The sequence below is a fragment of the Glossina fuscipes genome, unplaced genomic scaffold (genome assembly GCF_014805625.2).
Source record: "Glossina fuscipes isolate IAEA_lab_2018 unplaced genomic scaffold, Yale_Gfus_2 3, whole genome shotgun sequence".
Lineage (NCBI taxonomy): Eukaryota > Metazoa > Arthropoda > Insecta > Diptera > Glossinidae > Glossina > Glossina fuscipes.
The window spans coordinates 5444301-5464154 of NW_023998417.1; the positions used below are offsets into that span (position 1 = coordinate 5444301).

General features: G+C 33.7%; 1 protein-coding gene across 7 annotated transcripts in view; it reads left to right on the forward strand.

Annotated features, from left to right (window-relative positions):
- The window catches only part of LOC119635153 (polypyrimidine tract-binding protein 2), a 246453-nt gene that overhangs the window by 183812 nt on the left and 42787 nt on the right, over nucleotides 1-19854 (forward strand). For all 7 annotated transcript variants that reach the window (XM_038029762.1, XM_038029763.1, XM_038029764.1 and 4 more), the window contains one exon: nucleotides 12615-12880. In XM_038029762.1, coding sequence (XP_037885690.1) covers nucleotides 12615-12880 — 266 coding nt within the window. The remainder of the gene's footprint in view (nucleotides 1-12614; nucleotides 12881-19854) is intronic.

The window sequence follows — 19854 nt, forward strand, 5'->3', positions numbered from 1 at the left end:
AAAAGTGTATTAGTACTTGTGGTCAAAGAAGAATTTTTTTTTTTTTGCTCAATGTGGGGCCTATAGAAAAGAACGTCACTTCGCACTCATAGATTACTCATTTTAACGGTAACTATCAGGGTCCACATTGGAGTTCCCCATCTCGTAGCCAGTAACGCCAAGTATTTTTCTTAAATAACTAGTGACTTTTTCACGTTTGCTCAATGTGGGGCCGATAGAAAACAACGTCACTTCGCACTCATAGATTACTCATTTTAACGGTAACTATCAGGGTCCACACTGGAGTGTTCCCCATCTCGTAGCCAGTAACGCCAAGTATGACCCTACATACGTGTCATCTTCCGTTTTGATACCTATTTCTATTAAGGGCTAAGTAACAAAGCATCTAAGCAGACGCGTAGCTCTCATTTGAATTTCACCTACGTTGTGAACGTGTACCCAAAATATTTGGTTTCAAGTCTCACTTTCAACTTCCGTGAAGTACTCTAATAACGAACTGCCTGCTGCCACCTGACAAAAAGGGAAGTAAAGCTATTGTAACCGATTTCAATGAATGGTTTTCTCTTTATTTGCATTAGTTCTGTCACTATTTTCCTTTTGCTATAAAAAAAAAGAAAAAGAAAAGCAGACTGAGCTCTCCTCGTAAAACCAAACAAATTTGTTGCGGGTTCCTTTTATTGACCGTCAGTTACGTGTTGATATTTTTCCTTTTTCATCATGCAATTGAAGCACCAATATAACGCAATCATTGCTCAAACGATATACAACAATAGCTTTAAAATATGTCCCCCGTATGTCGTTCATATATCGTCGGTATATCCTTGAAGCGCGCGCACATATGAAAATTATGTGCTGGCTGCACATGACAACAAATTGTCAACATGTGTTGTGGCCACTTCTGTAAATACAACTTTTGAATTTTACAAGTAACCCGAACGACGAGGTTCCCGCAAAAAAAAAAAAAACTAAAAATCGACAAACAACGAGCCCAAACACCAACCAACCATATATAAGTGTGCATACAGTTCTTGTTACCCTCGTATTTTTACAGAGTTTACTACAACAACACTGCCGAAGCCAATATGTGTGTATATAAAAAGTTTTTGACGACATGCAACAAATTTCATTTTAATGTAATAAAAATGTTTGTCTACAGGAACACAGCGTTACGCACGCACACACAAATGATGTGCGTATGCAGTTTGCATGGTATCAACATATTGCTGCAATTCATACAAAATTTACTTAACGCTCTTGTGTATTCTGTGGCATGTATTTGTGTTGTGTGTTGCATTTACACAATGCAACACATTGTGGTTTTTTGAAAAAAGTGAAAAAAAAAAAAACCAACATAAAAAAAAAACGATAAGCACAAAAACATTTGCTTTATTGCCATATGTGGGTATTTGTTGAACGATTTTTTTGCTGCCCTCACATAATCACTGTTGTTTTTCATGGCTTTAGCTTTCGTTGGTGGTTGGTGGTTGTTGGTTGTTGGTGTTGGTGTTGGTTGTTTGTTTAGTGGCCGATTTCGGGTTTAAAATGTTTGTGTGTTTATTGTTGTCTTGCAATCCAAAATACATATTAAACAAAACAGATTTTTTTTTTGTTTTTTTTTTTTTTTATATACCTTGAGTTAGCATCATTAACAACAATATCACTGCTCGACTATGTTTTATTAATTAATTATAAATTTGGAGTCAAGTGAGCATATTTAGTATTGGAATCCAAATTGTGGCTTTCTCCGCAGCAAAGTTATATTTAACAGACTAATGGGAGACTCTTCGATGCTTCATGAAATAGTAGACCGACCATCGCTAACAAAAATTTATAGCATTTTTTGATTTCGTGTTACCAGAGGATAAACATCAGCAGCTTTTACAAAACCTATGCATAAATTTCTCATTCATTTCTCTCAATGTTAAGTTCACTAGTTATTCCTTCTGCGTCAGCGTCTCAATAGCACGTTAATCGTAACTGCATCCTTAGAAGAAAGGAAAATGTGTTCTGTGTATTGACTGGATTTCAATTTAATTACAATCGACCACATGATCTTCTGTCACGCGAAATATGTTAATTCCAGAACTGGAATCTTACAAAAGTTTATATTGTCGAATCGATTTCGTCATATGCATGCATTTATGAATGCATTTAATATCCGATAAACGTAGGTCACAAGATTCGGAATCTGGTCGATCATTATCAGACTGTCTTCAGGGATAGTGGGATCAATGCGAAAAAATCGACAACTCTTCATGTCCTTCTCACCATGAGAAGTACATATTAACGATCTTTGTGCTCGAAATCTCAACGTACGCAGTCAATGGCCCAAATATTTTAAAAAGGCCAAAAATGTCCGATATCCCCATTAGCTAAATTGTCGGCCAAATATTTGAACACGATTAGCATGTGTGAGTCGAAATTGTCAGATTTTGCCTGAAAACCCTCGACTACGTGCAACGACGAGCATTAGTAAAAATTTACGGTAGACAAGAGTGCGTCAAAGATACTTGGTGCCCTTTAAGCATTATTATAAGTAGTTGTGCTTGCCTGATAATGATATCCATCCGGGACAAGTATTTCACAATCACGTCCCTTAAGAAAACTACCCGACTTTCCCAGCCATGCTGCAGTTTTCAGCATGACGCGCAAGTAAGCTACCGCGGCTCGATTTTCTTTAATCGCAGCGACCGTATTAGGAGAAGGCAACTGCTTTCCTGCTGCTCAGGAAGTTTTCAATTTCAACTCCAACGCACGTAAATACCTTCTTCTTGCATACATCTTAGAATTCTTTTTCGTCATAGCCGTGCCCGGGTCTATAGATTTTGCGTTCCTTTTAACAAATGGTGACTAATCGAAACGTTGCAATCATTTTCTTAAGGAAAACTTGCACTGGAGACCATTCTAACTTCAATTGAGAGGAGAACCTATTACACGAAAAATTTAGGATGACGTTGTACATATGTATACCGATGGAAACTTACAACAACTTCTTCAGTGATTAATTCATACGCCATGAGAAACTTCTAAAGTAACTCATACGCCATCTTGCATTTGTTATCCTAATTTTTATAAGACATAAGAAGAATTCTCATTACTAGATAGTGTTGCTGTGTTGGTTGCGTTGGGTATCAAAAATTCGTCCTAAAGTAAAACTGCTTATAATCCCGTAAAACCATTCATTTTTTTTTTGTTTTAATGCTTTTCCTATCAATTACCTTTACTTTGACATGGACAGCAATACTAACGATAATGATGATCATTAAAAGAAACGTTGTCTTCTACTTGTTTATTGTTACTTAATGTAATGGTCAATAAAAATGGAAAGAGAGCAACCCAAGCTATTAATTTTTTTTTTTTTTTTTTTTTGTTTGCTTCTTTTGTTGTCATGGCTTTTGATATTGTCGATGGTTTGGTGGTTTTGATGGTCTGATGGTCATAAATTTAAATTATACGCTACTGGATCAATATTGTCTGTAATGAATCCAGCTTAACTTATAATAAAGAAAAAAAAAATAATAAAAATAAAGACTTATCTCTTTGCGCAAATTAATGATAATAAACAAGAAATAATCTTATTAAATATATAAGTTTGTGTAGTTATGTAGATGTGTGTAAGTCAATTTGCTAGTAAATACGTTTCTTATTACGTAACAGATAAATAACTGTAAGTTACACATGAGAATATATACGTAATTGATTTTGTAAACATGTCAGCGTAAAAGTCCATGTAATAAATTTTCTAAAAAATATTGAGCGTTAATAGTGCATACAGTTTTCCTTCCAAATTCAAGCGTACACGACTTATGAAGGCTTAATACTTTTTAGGTTGTTTAATAAATGCACGCAAGCAAGCAAGCCTGTGCAAGTGTAGCGAAGCGTATGATTGTCATTTAATGCAAGTTGCGATAATAGATGAATATGTAAATGCAGTTATATATATTATATACAGGTATGCGTAAATAAGTTCGTGTAGGCGAGTTGAAATTTTCATTTTTTCTTTTTTTTTTTTTCTTTTTTTTGCTTCTCGTAATATTTATATTTAATATATGCAAATTGATTAAATATTTTATAAACAACAAAGCAAACAACAACAGCAGCAGCAACAGCATCAATAAATAAATTTTAAATTCAATTGAGCAAAAACTCTTTGTTTCCATCTCTATCTCTCTCTCTCTCTCTCTCTCTCTCTCTCTCTCTCTCTGTTTATATCTCTATCTCTCTTGTGGGGTTTATGTGTGCGATGCGTTCATATTACTAAAAGAACCAGGTGTATAAAGCAAACGAGTATACGCGCAACATGCTGCTGCATTCCCGGATTAATAAACAATTTGTGCCTATAAATAAGCTCGTCTATGTATACATATATATATATATATATATATATATATATATACATGGAGATGTCTGTATTATGTTTTGTACCTGAACGACTCCACTATGCGCTTTTGTAAGCCAACTTTTCACACACATACCCCAATTTATGCACGGACTAACAACGCATATGTTGGCGGCGTATCAATAGAATTCTGTACATAAAAATTGAGAAGAAAAAAAAAAAAAAAAAAAAAAAAAAAAAAAACAATAGCATAGAAAAGGCATAAACGTAACAATGCATCGAATACCGCACATATTCGTTTACACAAACTTTTGTTATTTCGTTATATAAACAAGAAAAAAGGAAAAAGAAAAAAACACATTTGAAAAAAAAAAAAAAAAAAAAAAAAATTAAAAGTTGAATATAATGAAAATTAAACGGTTTTTACAGTCAACCAAACCGTTCTGTCGTTTTTGTTGCTCCTGTCGATGCCGTTGTAAAATACAAACAAATTTTATGCAAATTCATAAAATAATCGCACATTGTGTAATTAAAAATTCCATTTATTTATAAATGGAAGTGCGTATAATATGTACATGATGTGTGCATATGTGTGTGCGCGTTGTGTTGTGCACTTTAGTTTTGCGCGCGTATATATGTGTATGTATGTATGTATGTATGTATGTATGTATGTGCACGTATCTTATGCATGTATAATATTTAATTTTCGCTACAAAGGCCTTTGGGCTATCGTTTACAATTCATATACAGGTTCGCTACGAGAAAATTCACAAAAAATATTCAGGAAAAAACGAAGCAAAAACGAAAAACAACATCAGAATGAAGAGACCGACTAACCGACGAAGCGACCGACCGACTGATCGATCGACCAACTATACGACCACCATCACACTGCATGGGAGAAGAGCAAGAGAAAGAGTTAATAATTGATGTTTAACACAAGCTGACAGTCGCTATTGAATGTACGACTATTGTACATATGACATTGTGTCAAGGCAATTATGACCGGGGCGAACAACAACAAAATCTATTAAACATATCAAAGGCAACCGAACATATTGTTTTTTTTTATACATATAAATTGATGTATGTATGCATGTATTCATGTATGTAAGCATATGCATGCATGGATGCATGCATATATGACTCCATTAGTAAACAGATGTTTATGTGTATTTGTTTATGCGTGAGTACACGCGTATGGGTGTATGTGTGTGTGTATGTTTTGTGTGTTTGCATTTTTGCACATATTTACATTGATGAGAATTAAAGCATATGTGTCTGTGTTCTGGCAGGCGAACAATTAAATAAACAATTTATTCGACTCTTGTTGTAATTTCAAAAGAAACAAAAAAGCAGTATCCACTAATAACAGATTATCCGCGGGCGGGGATAAAACAATAAAGATATAAAAATATTATTCTATTAGCACGCAATAATATGACACTTGTGTCTCTGCTTATTGTTATGATAGCAAACATTTATGCAACACCCATCTGTGTACGTGCACAACTATTATAAGTATAACGACTTAATTAACTTTGGTTTTATTAAAATATAAATATTTAACTGAAATGACCTGAATCTCGCAACCTTTTTACGCTCCGGCTATATATGTCCTACTTGCAAAAACACCTCATCATAATAAAAACCACTGTGCCTTGTAATTATTTGCTCTTTATTCAAACGATAAACTGCGAGGCAAAAAAAAAAAAAAAATATGCTTGCGGCTATAAAAGTTGCAAGAAAGGACAAACGCACGCACCTTCTTCATTCAAAGCAGAGACAGGTCGCACGAAAATGCAATGAATCGTCATCCATCCGATTTCCTGAAAATTTCCTTACACTCTTTAGAACAATTCTTCAAAATTCTGCCATTTTTATGCCATAAATAATAGATAAGAAGAAGAAATTATATTGAAGTTGACTTACGTTTAACACAAGGGAGATTCTATCAATTTATATTTACTCTTGATCAGCTTCAGATTATTATATAGCTGCTTATTTTTGGATTGAACCGTTCCTTAGATCTTGGAAATATTTGTCTCATATCCGTCACAGTCAATAATTATGGGTCCGCATGGTGTCCCCTATCCTTCTAATTGTTGCTCTAAACGTTCAAAATTTTTTTGAATGCTACTACGTCATTCATACGCCGTGCAGACTAGCAGTTACAGTATTTTCGTGCGGATGCACATAGCATGCAATTGGCTTTGACAAAAAAAATACGAACAAGATATCGGTGTTTTCCTGAGATTTTTTCAATATACTCCACATATTGATATATGCCGCTTGTCCTCTTTTAGTGCAAGTGATCAAGAAATTTTTGTACCAAATCTCAGTGTCAATACTGAATAATTGTGCGAGTAATTCTTACTCGTTACTTAAAAGATCTATTGTACTCGCGGTGCCCCTGAACTCCTTTATGAATCCTTCCATCACCTTCTTTGGTTCGTAACGACATACCGCGTTCAGCCTTATAAACCTGCCTGCCAAACATTTGGTTTCTGATTGTATAGATGGAGTCATATTCACATAGAATATGATTGGACATCGCACTCGTCTCTGTATGAATCGATATCTGGGTATCTCCCATAACATGATGTTCAGATCGTACCTGAAGAAATTGTGAGCCATGTAAAAGCCTGTGACCAAGTGTGCTACGCCGGATAATTTTATGAATCTTTTTGCTTGCCGTTGTCCGTCCTGCACATTCGAATGGCAAGACGATCTTTCAAGTACCCGTTGCGGTACCAGTCTATCAATATGCCTTCTTGATACAGGACCCATGATTTCACAAAAGTTATGGATCAAAACGATGAGACCGGGTGGAGGAAATCTCATGCACATAATACTTAGAATTTGCTTTATAAACATGTTTTTTAATAACATTGACTTACGCAGTAGTTGTAGTTTTCGTATTTCATTTGTAAGTCACGAGCGAAAAATTCATTATTAGCGAAAGCTTTGTTCTATTTTTTTTTTTAATTAATTTGTGCAAAAAAGATTTCTTTTTTCGAATGGAAAATTAAATTACCTATCCCGTAATAACGAATAAAAAATTTTTAGTTCTTTCAAAGCGTTACTACTCACTTTTCATATTACACTGTATACTTAAGAGTAGCACCTATAAAATATTATGTGCATTATTTTTATCATATTTTTTCGTCCCTCGATTTGTGGGAAAAAAAAAAAAAAGAAAAGAAAACTGAAAGTAAATCTTACTTGCATTTTTAAAAACTTTGTCTAATACCCCCAAGAAATGTAATTCATTAAGGAAACGACGTACATATTATATAACAGCATATATTTGCAAATACTATAACTGCCAACTACTATTGCCTTCCCAACGACGAACAACATATATAACAAAAAACACAAAAAATGAAAAAGAAAAGGAAAACATATGGTTTTTTTTTTTCGTATAATATTGCTTAAGCAAATAAAAGAAAAATTGAAAAACGAGACGAGACGAGAATAACTTCATCTTCTTCTACTTCTTTCTAGCAACCATCTCATGTTTTTAATTGCATTTCAATTGTAACTTTTTGCCCTATAAATTTTGCATACAAAATGTATGTATGGCACCCTTCCTTCATTGCTTTTTGCCTGCCTGCCGCCGCCGCCGCCGCCGCCCCCCATTGCAAAGGCTATGTAATGAATACCGTACCGTATCCGTAGCTTTAAGCTGAGACGGGGTAAAGAGGAAGTCAGAGTTATTACAACAATTGTGCAACCAATCTCTACGTGAATATGGGAAAAAAAAAGGGTACAGAAAAATACTTAGTACGGACTGTTCCACTTCATTTGAGAAATAATTACAAGAAGATTGTTTAACATGTGTAGAGAGAGAGAGAGAGAGAGAGAGAGAGCGGGCGAGATACTGATGTATGTTTCTTCATTTCACCTATCAAGCCTCTTGCTTGCTTTTTAATTATAATTTACTACTACGCAGGTTATGTTATGATACTACAATACTTAAAATTTTGATTACATTTTTATATATATATACGTGTCGCCAGAGAAAATCAAAATGTAATGTAAGTTGGTTGTCATGTTAAGGACGATCCCATAAAGGCTATCGTAAAATGACTTTGGTGGGGAAGAACGGCAAGAGAATGACTTGAAAATGGATTGAATATAGGTAACTGCCGATATTATGTGTTCAGACGAAACATATTAAACGATTTCAGTTATAGCTGGACTGTGTAAAACTATCCAAAGCTCTCTTTTGCCAAAGGTAACTTTCGTTCGTTTTTCGATCTTAAAACACTGTATGGCGATACGCCCTTCTTTTACGAAGACATTAAATGATTTTTCTGTATACGTTCTAACGTATTTCGTGGACCATAGGAGGTGCGTAGAGGAGTCCAAAATTCGTCTTCAGGCGAATGTAGCTTTTCTCCTTACACTTCATTGTGTTCATTGTTTAACCGGTTGCAACATTGAAATCGATTTCGATTGCTGGGAAAAAATATAGTTTGAAAATATGATTTCTATGTTGCCGTTAAAACACACTCACTCACAGGAATTAAAACTGAAAAACTGTAATAAAGTTTGCATTTATTTTTTTGTTTTTTTTTGCTTTTTTTTATTAATTTTTTTTTTTATTAATACTGAAATGGAAATTAATGTTCTAGATTAAAGCCATATGCCTTTCGAGGACATATTTTAAATGTTGTCTACAAAGTAAAAAATTCAATGAAGTAATTAATTTTTAAAATAATGTATTGGAAATTTTTCTCTTTTTTTCGTAATCAAAACGAAGAAATGTTTTACTTAATAGAAATTCAAATAATAATCAAACTACGATAATGCTCGAATTATTCCCTTAATCCTTGATCCGGATTATTTGTTTTGATCGACAAAACAAGAACACACGACGACAACAACAAAAAAAAAATATATATATATTAGAACTACGAGAATTTTGTTATAAACATGCTTAAGGCGATACTTCATTAACTCAATAAACCAATGCTTACAACGAGTTCTCCTCCAGCATATTTTCATAAAAAAATTTCAAATAGATTTCTTAAAGCTATTTTTCATCGCTATTACCAAAGCCAGTTAGTTTATTTATAAAACATTTAGGAGGAAAGTTCAGAGATTAGTGGAGGAAAGCCACTATTAAAAGATTTCATGGTGTTTTGAGGGCAAAAATGTATTTCCTCTATAAACGAAAACAAGATTTTCTAAAATTTTAATATCAAAATTCAGTCCCTGACGCATGGTTTGCGAAAATTCTTTATTAACGCGCTAAACATGAGAAGAGCCAATTATTTTTTGTAGGTCGATGAAAAGAAGAAAAGAAATTCTCGTTGAAGCACTAGCCATGCGTTAGGTTTGTTTACGATTTGCAATATATAACAGTATTAGGAATTTCCAAAGGCCCTCTTCTTCTCTCTCTCCTCTTTCAGAAAATATTCTCGACATGATGTTCTACTACTATGTAGATGAACAGAATCTCAAAACGCATCTCACCCTGAAAGGTGGGGGACAAGAAGGTTTCTTCCTCCCTTCCATATAATATATATATGTATAAATATATATATTGAAGGGCCGTGAAAAAAATTCAAGAAGCTTTGACACAACATTTATCTCCCAAAAAAATGAAATTCAACTTCTCCTGTTTTTAGAAAGCAAGCAACGTAGAAAAAGTCGACGAATATCGATTTCGAACAAGTATGAACCAAAATCTATCAGAAACAGGGACACATTGTAGATATATTTACGCTTCGACAACCCAAATGTAACCAGATTTTGTACGAAATTTTCGTACGGTGACCTGCAAAGTTTTACAATTTTTGAAATATATATGTGCACAACCATGGAAACGCATTACTCTCCCGTGCAATGCTACATTTTTGCTAACCCTAAGCTTGTCAGCTCTCAAACTGTTTTTCTTTTGTTGAATTATCAACACTTTTCCATGCAAATGGCGGCCAATTCGCATTTTGCGTAAATCCTTGCATATAAAAGGTATAAATATCTAAACAGGTAGTTGAAAATACCATTCATTCAATCAATGTTGTTAAGAAAGGAGAACGTTGTTGATAGCACAAGTATCCTATGAATAGGTTGCGGGCCAAAAATACTACTCAGTTAAATAAATATATTCGCGATGATTATAAAATGGAAAAAGTTTCCTTAATGCATTTGTATATATATATATATATATTAGTAAAAGCTCTCTTAATTAATATTTAAAGCCGCACTGTTTATGGTTTATAGGAGATGGTTGAAAAGTTTCATTATTTAGCAATACGTTTACAAGTGCTGTGTCAACGCTTAGAGTGCATTTATTGAAATTTTTATGAAAACTATATTTCTTCTGTGTGTCACAATGCTTGAAATTTTTTAAAAAAAAGTCTCTACTTTTTTTCTTTTTTTTTTGTTTTTTGTAGTTTTTCTCTTACCCTACCTGCGCCTTGTCATAATTTAGTTTTAGTTCCATTTCCGCTGCGAACTAATCAAAAAGTGTAATTTCCGATTTGTATTGAGTTTTACATTTTTTCTTTCTAAAGAGTACTTTACTCGTTTTTTTTTTTTTTTTTTTTTAAATATGCATTGCAATGAATGACCTTTAATCAAGGGTGTTGTTAAAGCAAACAATAAGTTAAAAAAAGAGAAAAAAAATGCTGTGGCATTAAATATACATATAAATCTGCTGTCAGGCATTTGCGGGTAAAAATATAACGTTCAGTTCAGTTCCTTTTTCTTGTTATACTGTGCAAATTGTATATATATCGTTGTGGTCATTGCCACTAGCCTTGGTTTTCCTTATTTTTTTTTTTTTTTTTTAGTGTTGCAAGTCTCTAACTCACATGTTGTACATATATATACATATATATATATATGTACATATATATATACAATTTAGTTTAGTTACATTCATTGCACAAGTGCAATCATAAATTCATTGAATGAACAGCATGCTTAATGCCTACTTTACAACATTTGCAATACAACATGCAACATACATATGCAATATTATTGTGTATACCTTTGCATAATCCTCTAACCGTAAGCAACGAATGGAAAAAAGTCGAGACAAAAATGAGAAAGGGGTGGTGAGCGCGTAAAGTAAAGGCTCGTTTAATCTCTGTCTACAATTCGCTTGTATATATGTGTATGAATGGATATGTTTTAGGACTTTGCCTCTGCCCTTTTCGCTTCTATTTTTTTTTTTTTTTTTTTTTTTAGCCTAAGAGACGAGTTAAAAATTGTAGAAACGTTTGCTTTTATTTTATTTTATGAACTGCTTCCTTTTCCTATCGCCGCCAGTAGTCCACGTTCTGTGTTTGTCCTATGTGTTTAGTTTTGACTGTATGTTCTGTATTATTTTTACATAAACAAACATTAAAAAATCCCTACCGTTTGATACAAATGGGATTTAAAGCTACTATACTACCAAACTGGAAAAATATGCATATGTGTATATGTATATATCAACCATATATATATATATATACACCCGGTAATGTGTGCTTATTCGCTGTTGGCATCAGACTTGCTTAACATTAAACCACTACCACCACAACTATGTTTGCTCAACAACAACTACAGTTAATACCGTTAGGAAAGCAACAGTATATGGCTGTAAAAATTCATGTTTATATATATATATATATATATATATATACATGTTATATATGTCGCACCCGTAGAAGAAGAAGAAAAAGAAGCAAGAGTGTTGTGTTTGTCGGTGGTATGCTAATATCTCTAAAATGCTTTAAAATTTTATTTATTATTTTTTACGAGCTTTTTTCTGTTGTTTTTATTGTTGTGTTTTATATCATACACACATGTGTTGTGTGTCGCCATCTCCAACAAAAGCTTGTTTACGGTAGTAACTATGGACTACCAAAATAAAAAAACATATACAAGCTTGTACACATGCATTTATATATCATCGTATGTATGTTATATTTGTTTACATTGGTGTGGAATGTTCAGGTGTCAACGAGCACAGTCAACACTTTTTCAGGCGACAGCATTTGCTACTTTGTAAACCCAAGGTGAAAAAATACAAGCTTATAATCTCCTTTCTTTTTTTTGTTTTTTTTTTTTTTTTGTTATTTAAAGGGATTTCAGGCGCATTAAAGCAATTTGCCACCAAAATGCTTCGGATTCTTTTAGATGACATAAAAATATGCATACACTTTATAATTTTTGTATAAAACATTGTTTTTAAAGTTATCTGTTCGTTCAAATTAATTATATTCATTAACCTTAACTTTTTTCTTCTATTCTTTTGATGTCTGCTTTTTAGGTAAACCCTCAAAAGTAATACATTTGCGTAACATTCCAAATGAATCAAGTGACGCCGATGTAGTAGCGCTTGGCGTACCATTCGGTCGTGTAAACAACGTACTCGTATTGAAGGGTAAAAATCAAGCATTTCTCGAAATGACCGACGAAGTTTCGGCCACATCGATGGTCTCCTGTTATACCGTTAATCCGCCACAAATGCGCGGCCGCATGGTCTACGTACAATTTTCAAATCATCGTGAATTGAAAACGGATCAAAACCACGGTGTAAGTACACATAATATTTAATAACTAATATATAATATTTCGGATTGATTTTTGTTTTTGTTATTGGAAAAACAAATTATACTATCAATTAGATCTTATATCGAAAAATGAAAATGAAAATCAATTTCTTCATCATATCACTCGAATGATAATATTCCTCCTTATTACCAGCTTGGCTTAGCAGAAAATATTCACAACACGCTGCAATAATCGAAGCAAATTGTGAACATGATCTTGATTTTTGAATGATTCTCTCGCCCCCTTCTTCGATCTTTATCGGTTGTCTCCGTTGCATAGATCGAAGGCTTCCGTCACGGCACATTTCATGATGTCTTTGTCCGTGAAACATTTTCCCTATGTTTAATGCGTCTCTCTCAGAAATATTCTTATTTCAGGTTCTCTGAGCTTATTTTCTTCAAAAGGTTTCAAATAATCATATTTATTTTATTATTTATATTACTGGGGCAAAAATGCGGCGAGAGGGAGAGAGGAAGAGCTAAAAGAACTTCATGGCTTAACGTCCTCTCACTTTGCCTATCAAAGCAGCGTTCTGATGAACTCAGAACAATAACACTATTGTCTTGTCTCATTTTCGCCCAACCAAGATTTTCCTTTCCTCAATTATCTTGCGGCCCAAAATATTTCACGATTTTGAGCATTCTGTTTGATGCGGAAGACTCGGTCTTCTACTACCCAGCGAATCGAAGACTTATTCTTAGCTACTATCCAAAACGGAATAGTAGGTGCATCCCCTTAAAAAAGTAGGCGGAATGTCGCGGAGAAAATTTCATTTGAAAGAATTCTTTTTTAAAACATATCAAACATGCAACATGTAGAAAATTGTTGGTTAGCCTTTAAACTCTCGTTTTATTATCAATCATAGTCGAAGAAATCGCAACTTTTCAAGATATCCTCAAGATATTGATCATTCCTAAGCAACTTTGCACCTTAATGTGTTGCTCGCCCGCTATAAGTCAAATAGAACGGCATAAGTATAACTATATCCTTTTAAATATGCAAAATCCGCTTACTTGTCTGCTTATGCGTCTAAATGTGAAGTCTCGTTGCATACGCACATACACACACACGCACTCCTATAATTAGGCAAGATAAATATCGGAGTATATTTCCGAGTTCCCATAATAATTTCCTTTGCTTGCTTTTGGTTCCTACTCATTTGTTGTTGTGTGCGCAAGCAAGTTTAAGAAAAATCACACCCACACAATATGTGTTTTATATGTAAATATTCATGCCATTGCTAGTTATAACAATTAAAGGCATATACAAGAACATATTATCTTCATTGCCTGATAACAATAACAAAGCGAACTTGTTTCGTTCTATGTTAAATTCTGCACGACTTGTTTGTTACGTTCGATGTATATATCAGAAGTTTGCATAGATGTACATGTTCTGTGTACTTACTGTTTACATTGAGCAGCTTCTTTTAAAGGAGAAACACAAAAAAAAAAAAAAAAACAACAACAAAAAAAGCAACAAAAAACAAACTCAATGCATGTTATTTTCTCATTTAACAGATTTAAAGCCTGTGGCGTACAAGAGAATTTCTGTACGCATCAAGCATTCATTCATTTCTTTGTCGACACTCACTTTCGGGCTGTGTTGTTGCCAGTTGCAACAATGATCTAATGATGCATGGTAATCGGTAGGAGCAACACAAAAAGCAACAAGCAGTAAAACAACTACAACAAACAATTACGTTTACGTTTCCAATTAATTAAAATGTTAACATGTCCTCGTTACTTCGTTTGCGGTCTTTTTTCGCCCTCTTAGCATTCTTTGTTTTCCTTTTCTTTTTTTTTTTTTTCTTTTTAAACCAAAACTCGAAATGTTTTCTCTATGCCAGTAATATAATTGTAGGTTCTTGCTAATGTCATTATCGTCTATATTCCGATGCCAATATATATATTGAGATCAAAAAAAAAAAAAAAAAAAAGTCTATTAAAAAAATTGCTTAAAATCAGTTTGCAATAATTTTTTCGTAGCTTGAATAAATGAATGAACAAAAGTCGGCTTATGTATGGTGTGGTCAGTCGATGGCTACCCATATATCGTCACTAAACATTTGCAGAAGATTTCAAAAAATAACACTAACCAATAGTGTGTGATTGGTGATGTTGTTGTTGTTGTTGTTCAAGAAAAGAAATAGGAGAGAGAAAGGTCATTTGAAGTTTGCTTTGCGCAAACAGGAGCAACTGTTGTATACACCACCCAATAACGCTAACAAAGCGCTAAACAAACGTGTACGATGTGCGTTTTGTGTCTCTGACAACGGCAGCATTTTTGTGTGATTACCTTTTTCTGTGTTCTATGTGCTTTTTTTTTTTTGTTTTTTGCTTGTCACCATTCATTCAACGGATTTAGATGATGCACAGTACTGTACAAATCAACGAATACTTTTTGTTGTATGGGTTGAGCGATGTCGCACTTGGCTTAACTATAACTAATCTTCAGCATGTACGACGACACACGACAAAAGCAAAGCAACAAAAAGTAAAGTCATCGCCATCATCATCATCAAGACAGACGAACAGACATATTTCTTTATTCGTTTACGTATTGGATATGTGCGTATGGATGTGAGTGGTGAGGTGGGGACAGGGGGGGGAGGGGGTTGGAATCTTCTTTACACACGTAGCTAAAATCTTAGAAAATCCATAGATTTCAATTTCAATGTGTTTTTGATTTTTTTTTTTGTAATTTTTTTTCTCTTTTTGTCATTTTTTGAGGTTTTTGTCACATTTATAACATTTTTGCCAAACGAATGCTTTTTGCCATTGTTGACATTGTTATTATTGCTGAAAGCAATGTATTAAGGGGAGAATATTGCCGTTGTTGTTGTTGTTGTGTTGCATGCAACGAACTTCATCTTATTCTTATTTCATCAACATTGTGTTTGCCATTGTGTGTAAATAACATTCAAATACATATCTTACACTGCTATTTACTATTTACTCCACATATATCCTAACTACATATCAGTACATTGTCGTTGTGCTTGTGTGTTGTCTATCACCTACGAATCTTACGCAGCAATATATATACATAAATATAAGTGTGTGTGTGTGTGTGTGTGTGTGTGTGTGTGTGTATATATATGTGAGTTGTATGTAAGCAGGTGAGAAAGAAAAAAAAAAAAACACCAAAATATAAAACCCCAACAATCTTTCGTCTATTAAACTGGTAAAGAAACGGAAGGAAAAACGGATATGTTCGGCTACAAGGGAACAATATATAGTTCAGTTTAGGATGTGATGTGATGAATGCTTTTATCAAAATTAAAAATTTGCTATTCTATAATATCGCCTTTCAAAGGAATAAATTATACTCATATTATTTTTGCATATTTAATCAAAACGATAATCAATGCTTGACGCATACTCTCGTCTTCTAAATCGTATTCATCGTTCGTTCATTGCACATAAAGTGTACAATTAACTTAAAACATTTTAATCATTTATTCAATAGTCCAAGCTTGACCAGCCACTAAGCGCTTTGCTTACCTGCTTGCCTGCCTGCCTGCTTGCCTGCCTGCGTGCCTGCTTGCCTGTGTCCTGTTAATTAATTACTACTACCTGATATATGCACTATGTCCTATTTATTAATGTGTATGTGCATTTTCACTGCCCAGCCCCAACCACCCTCTCCTTTTCGGCCATCCTTTGTAAATGCATTGTAAAAATTAAACGCTAGGTGTTAGTTGAGTTTATCACTTTTTCTCAAAACCTTCAACCAACCAACCAACCAACCAACGTATTTTGTTTGTTGCTATATTCATTGAACGCCTACACCACACCTCACGGTACATATGATATAATGTATGCATAAAATAGTACACATTATATGCGGTTATGTGCTATTGTTTACCTTTGCAAAACTGCCAATTATAATGATTACACAAATTACTAAATAAAACAATAACAACAACAATAACGAAAACAATACCGAGTAATAAACCAAAATGGATAAGCACGTCCGCATATAAATGTATTGAATATGGAAACGTGAATTAACACATACAGAAATCGAGTGGTGCTGTCATCAAAACATATACATACACTTCGCATACTATTGCGGATTCTGTTTGTAAAGATACCAAGAAATATATGAAGATATAAATTCTCTTCACATAAAGAGTAAGGGTGGATAGGATTAATCTTGTCTCTTCAGCAGGGAGAAGAAGTTGAGAGAGCCTCATTAGTCAATTTACTCAATTAAAAATTAATCAGAAAATCGTAAAAGTATTCATGTCATGTCCGAAATTTACGAGATATTTAGCTAAAAGTCTTTAGCTAAACAACGAACGCTGTTTTGAAAGATGCGGGCGGGCGCCATTGGTTAATAATGAGCCTTTACCTATCACTGAAGGCTGAGATTAACCCATAAAGTATACATATTCTTGATCCGTCCGTCTGCTCGCCTGTGTGTAATGTCTATTGTAAACATTCTCCTCCTGGCCGTAAAAAAAAGGTATCGATTACACATTTAGTGGTGGATATATTGAAAGTTCGTGTGCACGAAGGTTAGTCGAAAGACGCCTACTCTATCACGTACTGAGATTTCTTATAAACCACAAGAAATAAATCCACGAAAATTTTAACGTATATTCTATGGGCAATGTGGCAGCACAAAAGTGGTAAAAATTGACTAAGCGCCCCCAGTGTTATAGAGAGCGAGAGAAAATACCTTTATATAACGCATAGAGTCAAGTTTCAAAAATACCATAAAGTATTTAAATTCTTAGTCAATTTCAAATTCGGAATTCATCTAAACATGTCTGTCCGTCTGTCTGTTTGCTCAACAGCATGGTATCTGTGATAAACATTCTCCCCTTCGCAAAAATGAAGATATCGGCCACTTTCACGCCCAGACTGTTATATAACAAAAAACGTGAACACTTTCGCTTTTTCCTCTCTCTTGCTCGTTACTCAAAAACTAAAACAGATAAACGATATAAGTTTCCACTAAATTATTCTAAAAAAATAGGATAGGGGTGATGATGGGTATAAAAAATTCGGTCACAACCGATAAATTTCTTCCTTACTATTATTGTAATTATAAAGCCACGCGTGGCAATGTAACAGTGCATACAACGTATGTATTTAGCATGTACAAGATATGTAAATGTAAATATATGTACATATAATATAATTCGAATGAACGGCTATTGATTTAATCATCTTGTTTCATAATATCTCTGATATCCTGCGAGGAGTAAGACAAAATTTAAACATTTAAGAAACTAAACTTGTTGGAGAATTTTTCACTCGGATATTGCAAAGAACTTCCCGCGTCATCGTTCACATTAACTACTACTACACTACTAACAAATATATTTATATAGAGATACCTGTTACAAGAAGAAGAACTGTCTACTAACTTCACATTGAAATGAACCGAACGAACTACTAGTTATCCTTAATAGTTAGTTGACAGCTATTGACAATAATTCAAATAATTGGACAAACATTAGCACAAAACAAAGAGGGACACGAACTTTCGCCTTTTGTGCTAAGAAATCACACCCAAAAAAAGATGATTGTTGCAAAGATTCTTCTTTTTTCACCCGAACGACTAAGATGATATTTTCCTCCAACTATTCTTCCTCGCCTATCTTTTGGAAACTGGCCTCTTAATTGCATCCAGTCCTAAAGTAAACCATAGAAATGTAGCCAGTAGCTGTGTAAAAGTCATACTTTCATAATTCTGCTCAATAAATAAAAGGGTAAACGCAAATTAGGCCAACACCGATTGACAAAGATATCCTCGACTTGAATTGAAAAGAGAATGACAATACCGCCTTGTTATATAATGCATAACTTAAAAAAGTGACGATATGTTGGGAATGTCGGTCAGACCTTTGTATACCCCATCCGTAGTCGTATGGAACAATGTCTCCCCAAGCCAAAAAGCTGTTACTAAATATTTATGTCAGATGATTTTGTTGTGATCTGCAGTCTGCCTAAAGTACGTTTATTGTCTGTCACACTGCATTTGTGACTATAAACATATTTTATGCCACATGTTAGATTTCTCTCAATTTTTACGGTAGAAAATCAAAATCGATCGTGCGCTATAGGGTTTAGGGTTTTTAGAAGTCAAGCCCCCCCATTATTCGGAAACATAAAAAGCAATGAAGTGAAAAAGTCAAACGGAACTAAATGGAAACGCTTTGACACAATGGTCTTCTAAATAGCAAATAAGAACTAAACGTCCCCTATATGTTATTGAAAAGGTTCCCATTAAAGGCATTTATTTATGTTCGTATTTCTGAAGAATTTATGGGAAGAGTTAAGCATACATTTAATGTCATGTCTAAAAATTGAGATGAATTTTTTTTCACATTTTTTTTTTTCACATAACACACACGACATAGGATTTAGCTTAAGAAAAATAGTAATAACAGTAAAGGAATTGTGTTATTGAAAAGGTATTCAAAAAGTGAAAATAAACAGGATTTGTATTCTGATTTATCGGACCGATGAGAAAATTGTATATCTTTCAGTCGACATGTGTGTTAATACATTCGCATTAAGTTCAATGTATATTGTATTTGCTCACCATACATACACCATACAAATAAATGCTTACTTATACATATATATATATGTATATATATACATTATGCTGATTTGCTATTGTTATTTGATGCCTTTATAGTGGTTAAAGCTATTCATTCATTCATGAATAATCTTGTTTACATTGTTTTTGTCATGAAGTATGAGTTTTTTTTTATATTGTGCTTTTTCTTAAGTCACAATATTAACATTACTTTATATATATGTGTGCACACATGCTGCTAATCAAAATGTCATATAATACAAAAATATCGGTTTATTTTGTGTTGTGTAAAGTAAAATACTACACATGTAGGAGAGATATTGGAAAGAGAAAATATGTTCACTCGCAATCACACACACTCCCGCTCTAACCGCACTTTAAATAGATTCCCG